The following is an 8,086-nucleotide window of genomic DNA, read 5'->3' as shown; positions in this document are numbered from 1 at the left end:
GGTTTTGAATTTCCCAGTGATACACTGTTCCTCCGTGTTGTAAACCACAGTCCTGATTTTAAAGCAGGCCGTATTTGTGTCCCAGTCTGCCTTAATTTGTGTTTAACTAAGAGTCAGTTTGTGGCTCAGCCTCTGGGTGGCTGTGTTTTTGGGTTGGCCTCTCAGGCTATACCGCTTCTCTATCCAGTAGCAAGGGTTTATTTTCTCTATTGCACTTAAAACTGGTTTGGGGAGGTCAACTGTCCAGAGCTGGTTCTTTAATCGTTACCCTGCTCTGTGTTCTTGCTGGGATTGAAAATCCATCTATCGGCCAGACCATGTTAACTCCCAGGGACTAATCAGATTATTTTAATCCTTCATCTTGTTCAGGGTGGAATCTGTGTGTGGCTGTGCTCCTTGCCTGGGGTCTAGGGGTGTCTCAGCACTCAATTCGCTGCCACCTCTCCCGGTACCCCCCCTCTCCTCAGCCTTTCCCCAGATTCCACTTGTCCGCACCTTCTCCCTCTCTTCAGCATAGGTGAGTGTTTGTATCCAAAATGTCTTATGAACAGGGTTCAGTGAAAACAAACAAACAAATGCCAGCCGCGGAAACGGGGAAGGCTGAGTTTCTGTAAGCTCTTCTCTTACTGGCAGTGCATGATCTGGTCAGCTCTGCAGGCTGCCCCCTTTAGGCTCAGTCCCCCGTGATCACAGAACCCAGATCTCAAGTCCCCCGGCGCCAGGAATCCGGCGGATCTCCTTTCCCCAGTCAGGGGCTGTGCCTGTCCCAAGGGACGTGGTTGTCTGCCACGTGGTCTCCCTCTGACCCTCTGGGCTCAGAGGTCTGGCAAACTTTCCTGCCCATATCCCTGTTGTTGTTTTTTTACCTTTCCAGGGGAGTTCTGCCCTTCCCAGCTGCATAGTGTCTCACCAGCTGAGTAATTTTGCCAATTTGGGGTGGGTGTTATTAGTTTCAGCTGCTTACTCCATTTGCTCCGGGACACAACCTGGGATGCATCTGCCTATATCGCTGACATCTTGTCTTCCTAAAAAACTGCTTCTGAGTTTTGTTGTTATGAATTAAGCTGCTATAAACATCTGTGCACAGATGTTTGTGTGGACTTAAGTTTTCAACTCCAATTAGTAAATACCAAGGAGTGTAACTCTGGATGGTATGATAAAAGCATTAGTTTTGTCTTCCAAAGTCGCTGGACAGTTGGCATTTCTACCGGCAATAAATAAGAGGTGCTGTTGCTTCACATCTTCACCAGCATTTGGTGGTGTCAGTATACTGGACTTTGGCCATTCTAATATGTGTCTGGTGGTATCTTGTTTGAATTTCCATTTCCCTGCTCACATAAGATGTGGAATATCTTTTTTTATTATTAATTCCAGTGAGGAAAGGAGAGGGAGCAAGAATTAGAAGGATCAATGATGATAGAGATTTACTGATGGGTTGCCTTCTGCACGCCCCCCACCCCCGCTGGGGATCAAGCCTGCAGCCTGGGCATGTGCCCTGATCAAAAATTGAACCTTGACCTCCTGGTTCATAGGTCGATGCTCAACCCCTGAGCCATGCTGGCTGGGCTGGAATATATTTTTATATGCTTAATTGCCATCTATATATCTTCTTAGGTAAGGTGTATGTTAAAGCTTTTGACCCATTTATTCTTTGTTTTCTTATTGTTGAGTCTTAAGTCTACCAGACCTGAGGCCCTGTACCAACTGTCCCCTATACCTGGGCTCCTGAGCATTAAAGAGAAAAAACCAACATGATATAGAAAAATGTTAGTTACATGCAAACAAGTGGTTAGAATAAGATGGAACTTGGAGGCATTGTAGAAAATAGGTCTACCTTTCATCTAGTGCCAATATTCCACCTTTGTGTGCCAACCCACCCAGCAGGATGAGCCTTGTTTCACACAGAGGTACTTCTTGCAAAGTGAGCACCAGATGTTGCTCTTCACCTTCTTGCATGGATTGTCTTTGAAGACACTCCAGGATTTTGCTTGTTGTAACTGGTGTGCTTTTCCATGCACACAGCACAGATATGATTAGACAATGTCCCAGGGGGAATCTCTGGAAAATGATTGCCTGGGGTCATCCGTTGAGGGAAGGGTTCCTTTTGTGGGTGGCTGTGGGCTGATGTCCTGTATCCACCAATAAGTTGCAGGCACAGTTTCTGAATATATCTGGTGAAATAAACTGGCTTTTTTGAAGCAGCTTGCTGCTTTGAAGCATACAAGATATAAGAATTATAACTGGCCCACATAAAAAAATTTTATAAAAAGCTGCCAGGGGCAGAGGTAATGACGACAAGACCGGTGAAGGCAGGTCATCTGGTCATTTTTGTCACAGCCACCCATATATTTATTATAGTCCTTTACCAGCTGTGGCATCTGTATTTCTTGCACACTGCCATCTTTATTTCTTCTGTTTATTACTACCTCCATTTTGGGCTGGATCGTGGTAGTTCGAAATAAATGTGATGGGCTTTCTATCCTGCCAAACTAAACATGTTACACTTTCTTGACATAGATAGCAACTGTCACCCCTAGCAAGTTTTTTTACACTTTTCAGCGACTTAGGAAACTGCTTCCTGTTTTGCTGCAGGGTTCCCACAATTCCTGTGTGTAATTCTGACAGTGCATATTTAGCAAGGGTTACAGAGTTGTAGAACCGGTCCATGACAAGCACATGAGATTTATTTTCTTTTGCACATGAGGTCAGGAGACGAACAACTGTATTTCCTACTGCACCCAAGTCTTTCATAGGCATTGGTGCAGCACCAGTGTAGATTTCTGCATTCAAAATGTAGCCAGTCTCACCTTCACAGAGAAGGAAAGACTTGATGCTCCACTTTGTGGGCTTATCCTTGATGTACTGCTTGATGGCCAAGCGGTTTTTTGTCGGGATCATCCCCTCATCTAGGCTCAAACGTTGCTTTGGCAGATAGAAGTGAAGAAACTTGGGGAGCAGACTTTCCAAGAAATGCCTAACTTTATATATTCTATCCGTCTTATCGATATCTGTGTCTTCCTCAACAGTTATATGTACAAAACTCCAAAGGGCCAGGAATCTGTCTCGAGTCATAACATTTCGAAATCCAGGAGTAAACCCAACAAAGTCAGAGCCCTCATTTGTCCAATAATCCCGATAGCTGGGCTTTATACATAAGTATTCCATACAGATCCTCAGTTCAAGAAAAGCCTTCATTTCTTCCACTGTGGCATCCTTGAAATTTTTGGCAATCTGTTCACTCTCCTCTGTGATAGATCCAGGAATGTTCACTGGGCCTTTTCCATCCTCAGTGAAATTCAGATCTGTATTTGGTGATACAGAATTCCTTGTCCAACCTTCATCACCACCTAGATCTCCCCCATCAGCTGTTTGAGGGACACACACCCCTTCTCTTACTATCAATCTAGCTCTAGATCTATAAGGTTCAAGATTCTCCTCATCACTCGAGCTCTCACTGTGTCACTTGAACTGGAAACATATTCTTGATGAAATTCTGACTCCTCAGGGTCTGAATCAACCAAAGTATTGATCAACTGTTGGACTGTGATAAGTCTAGACCTACTTTGCTTTCCTGTTGAAGTGCTTGGTTCATCAGCCACTCGTTTCATTGTGAATTTTCAGAATTTTTCCACATACTAGGCAAAGTGCCGAAAATTAGGTACAGTGGTATAGCGGCAGATTCGGAAATTACCAAAAAATCGGTACAGCAGTCTGGTAGGGTTAAGAGAAGTACTTTTTAAACTAATTGAAAATTTTATTGAGAAACTAATCTCCACATGTTTAGATAACTTTGTATAAACAATGTTTTTGGAATACCAACAAGGGTAAATCTTTTAAAAAATACATTTTTAAACTGAAATTACTGGATATGGTCAAAAGTTTGTAAGAGTTGCAGAATTTCCAGGAATACTTTGAATATGTAAATATAAATACTTTAAAGTATTGGATATTAGATTATATTACATGAACCTAAAATTCAAAGTATTTGTTATTGCTTTTCCTTAAGGTTCTATTTGATTCATATTTTATTTATGTAACTTTTTTTTCTACATAACTACATGATTTACTATTCAAGAGTCGACACTAACTTTGTTATTCATTAGAAACTAGTGGCTCAGTGCACAAATTCATGCACATTAAAAGGAAATTAATTAGAATGAATATTTTAATATCACTATTCGCCCTTTCTCTATAATAGAAGTGTCAACCAAATTCACGATTGACAATGACAGATCCAAACACATGCGTGCGATTGGCAACAACAAGAGCTTTATATGTATCACGCATGTGCAATTCAACTTAGCCTTTTATGTCTATAGAATAAACTTGCTTAATTAGACCTGCTTTCTGAGTTAGTTAAACTTTTTCCAGCCCAGTGAAGCACCCCAACTGAACAAAGCCTTCAGTTGTTCATTTCTCTTCATTATCTGTCTTTATAGGAGGGAAGATCCCAAGTGAGACAGAGACCGTTCCAGAAGCAGAACCTCATAAAGAGCTTTCCTGCTGGCACATCTGGCAACAGATTGCAAGTGACTTAATCAGGCATCAAGACTTCATGATAAAGAGTTCCCAGGTTCCCAAACAAGGTGATTCGCCTGGCCAATTTGGAGCAGGACTATTTATAACTTACACAGGCCAGAAACTTTACCAGGATAATGAATGTAAGAAGTCTTTCAGTGATGCCTCCAACTTTGATCTTCATCAGCAAATACATTCAGGAAAGAAGTCTCATACATGTAGTGAATGTGGAAAAAACTTCTGTTATAGTTCAGCACTCCATATTCACCAGAGAATTCACTTGGGAAAGAAACGCTATAAGTGTTATGAGTGTGGTAAGGAATTCAGTAAGAGTTCACATCTGAAAACTCATCAGAAAGTCCACATTGTAGAGAAACCATTCAAATGTGAGCAGTGTGGGAAAGGCTTCAGTCGAAGATCAGCACTTAATGTTCATTGCAAATTGCACACAGGGGAGAAACCTTTTAATTGTGAAACCTGTGGAAAGGGCTTCATTCATGCTTCACATCTTCGGGTACATCAGAGAATCCACACTGGGGAGAAACCATTCAAATGTGGTATATGTGCGAAGAACTTCCGTTGTAGGTCAGCACTTAATAGCCATTGTATGGTCCACACAGGAGAGAAACCGTACAAATGTGAAGAGTGTGGGAAATGTTTCACTTGTAGTTCAAATCTTCATATCCATCAGAGGGTCCACACAGGAGAGAAGCCATACAAATGTGAGGAGTGTGGGAAGAGCTTCAGGATGAAAATCCATTATCAAGTTCATCTGGTGGTCCACACAGGAGAGAAACCCTATAAATGTGACATATGTGGGAAGGGCTTCCGTCAGAGGTCACATCTTACATCCCATCGGAAGGCCCGCTGTCTAGAGAAACCTTTTAAGTGTGAAAAGTGTGGCCAGGGCTTCAATCGGAGTTCACGACTTCAGGATCACCAGCTGTTCCATACTGGGGAGAGACCACACAAATGTGAAGAATGTGGGAAAGGATTCAGTCGTAGAGCAGATCTTAAAATCCATGGTAGAATCCACGAACTTGAGAAGCCTTATAATTGTAAGGTGTGTGGGAAGGTCTTCATTCAGGCTTCACATCTTCTGGTCCATCAGAGAGTCCACAGTGGGGAAAAGCCATTCAAATGTGATGAGTGTGGGAAGAGCTATGGGCGGAGTTCACACCTTCGAGCCCATGAAAAGATCCACACTGGAGAAAAGCCACACAAATGTGACACGTGTGGGAAGAGCTTTGTTCGGAGTTCGCACCTTAAATCCCATCAAAGAGTCCACACTGGAGAAAGGCCATACAAATGTGAGGAGTGTGGGAAGCGTTTTAAGTGGGGCTTGAATCTTGACACGCATCAGATTATCCACACAACAGAGAAACCATATAAATGTGGGGAGTGTGGGAAGTGTTTCAGTCGGGCCTCGGGTCTTCAGGTTCACCAGAGTGTCCACACTGGAAAGAAACCATACAAATGTGATGTGTGTGGCAAACTCTATAGTCAGTCTTCACAGCTGAAATGTCACAGGCGAGTTCACACAGGGGAGAAACCTTACAACTGTGAGATATGTGGTAAGAACTTCAGTTGGAAATCAAGTATTGTAAGACATAACAAAATTCATGTGATTTATCCATTTTTACAAAGATGATGAGAGTAAGAACATCAAAGAATTGTCAGAGGAAAGAAGTTCCACAAAATGATGTTTTAAAAACTCACACACAACCTGAATTCTTATCACCAGGTCTCACAGGAGAGAAAATAGTTGTTTTAGTTTAGTCAGTGTTTAAGCATGAGCAGAAAACATCTGTTTTCAGCAGATCATGCAGCAAAGAACCTTTGTAAGTGGTGCAGTAAACACTACATTCAGAATTTTGACATTTATTAGATGTTACTTAGGAGATGGTGCTTAGAAGGAAAAGTTTGGTCTGGCCTTTAATAAAAGTTCAATGATGTGCCCCAGTCTTTCTGCAACTAGGGTTCAGGAATCTGGAGAAGGGACTGCGACATAAATGAATAGAGACTAGACATGAAATATAAATTTGGAAGGCATGGGGGAAAGCCGGGCGGAAAATTAGCTCTATTGACGAAGCTCCCCGAATCTCCAGACCTACAGCTTTTTATTAACACATTTTGCCCTTTAGCAAAGCAGATATACATATCCAAAGTCAGGTTTGGTAAACAAAGGATTATCAGGGGAATTGCCCTCAGCTGTTTGGCAGCAGGTAATAATATGCAGATCCTCAGCCCTGCTGAAGATGTCCATCAGACTTCTGATGAACTTCTCTCATTTATTATGCTTGTGACTATCCTTCGCCTCTGGCAGTGATGGGCATACCAGAATTGCTGACCAGTAAAATGTAAGCTCCACGAGGGCAGGGCCTTTGCTGTCATGTCTGCACAATCTTAATATTCACTTGTAGATGTGCTCAGTAATTGTACGTAAAAGGAAAAAATGTACAATATATGAAATCGTATCCAGAGGAAGAAACCTGGCAAATAAAATTAATTCAAGGACGTGAAAATTTGTTGAAATACAAAAACACTCACTCAGTATTCCCATCCACAATATTAACATTGTACTACCCTATTGCAAATGGCTTCTGTCTTCCCCATAGCCTCTCAAGTAGGGTTCCTATTATTTGGGGCCCTGTCTGGTTTTCTAAGGATTGTGTACAGTGTAATTGACTACCTTTTGTGGTTTTTCTCACAGTACAGACTGAAAAAGTCTTTTTTTAAATTTTATAAGAAGTTTAAGGAGAGAGAAGCCAAGATGGCGGCATAGGTAAACACCTGAAATTGCTGCCTCGCACAACCACATCAAAAATACAACTAGAAGACAAAATGGACATCATCCAGAACCACAGGAAGACTGGCTGAGTAGAAATTCTACAACTACAAGGAAAGAGAAAAGCACACTGAGACTCAGAGGAGGTGGGGAAGTAAAGTGCAGAGGTACAGAGGCGCACGCGGAAGGGGCTGGCAACTGAAGACACAGTTGTCTTTTTCAATTGGGAGGGATACACAAGCTCCTGACTGCTCTGAACTCCAGTTCCGGGCTAGTCTCTGGAGACCCAGGCTCATATGTGAGAAACTGGACTGTCTGGCATCAGGCAGAACTCAAGGGCGGCTTTCTCTCAGAGGTGCTTGCAGCAATTACCACAGGACACTGAGACCCGGGGCCTGTTTGTTCCACCCTGTTGATTCCCTGACACCCCACCCCACCCCACCCAAGCTGTGTGTAGAGGCTTTTGCATATGAATGCCCTGGCCCTTTGCAATCTAAAATTACCATATGCAGCTGTGTCAGAGAAACCCAGAACATCCAAAAGAAGGCCCAAGGACCCACAGCAGCTTGCATTGCTTCACAGCTGGGCACTTCCAAACCACAAATATAAAAGAGGAATCTGCAGATCTCTCTCTAGCTCCTGCTGGGTAGCCTCAGGCAGAAGCTAACTTTGCACCTATTTGGAGACAGTGGTCAGTGTGAGATCATACCAGATTACAACTCTTCACATCCATAAGTGACACACTCAAGGGGCAGACTAAGTGAGCACCAAATCTCAATA

At 42.7% G+C, this 8,086-nt stretch overlaps 1 protein-coding gene across 1 annotated transcript; it reads left to right on the top strand.

The window, feature by feature from the left end:
* Positions 1-3,868: 3,868 nt before the first annotated feature.
* LOC107181747 (zinc finger protein 234-like) lies at positions 3,869-7,040 on the top strand. Its single transcript, XM_015558404.1, has 2 exons — positions 3,869-3,878; positions 4,440-7,040. The coding sequence occupies exons 1-2, from the start codon at positions 3,869-3,871 to the stop codon at positions 6,167-6,169; spliced, it is 1,740 nt and encodes a 579-aa protein (XP_015413890.1). The 3' UTR covers positions 6,170-7,040.
* The last annotated feature ends 1,046 nt before the right edge of the window (positions 7,041-8,086 follow it).

This window comes from Myotis davidii, unplaced genomic scaffold (assembly GCF_000327345.1).
Source record: "Myotis davidii unplaced genomic scaffold, ASM32734v1 scaffold2693, whole genome shotgun sequence".
NCBI classification, from domain to species: Eukaryota; Metazoa; Chordata; class Mammalia; order Chiroptera; family Vespertilionidae; genus Myotis; species Myotis davidii.
The sequence above is the reverse complement of the archived record's forward strand: the minus strand, read 5'-3'. Positions and strand labels throughout refer to the sequence as shown.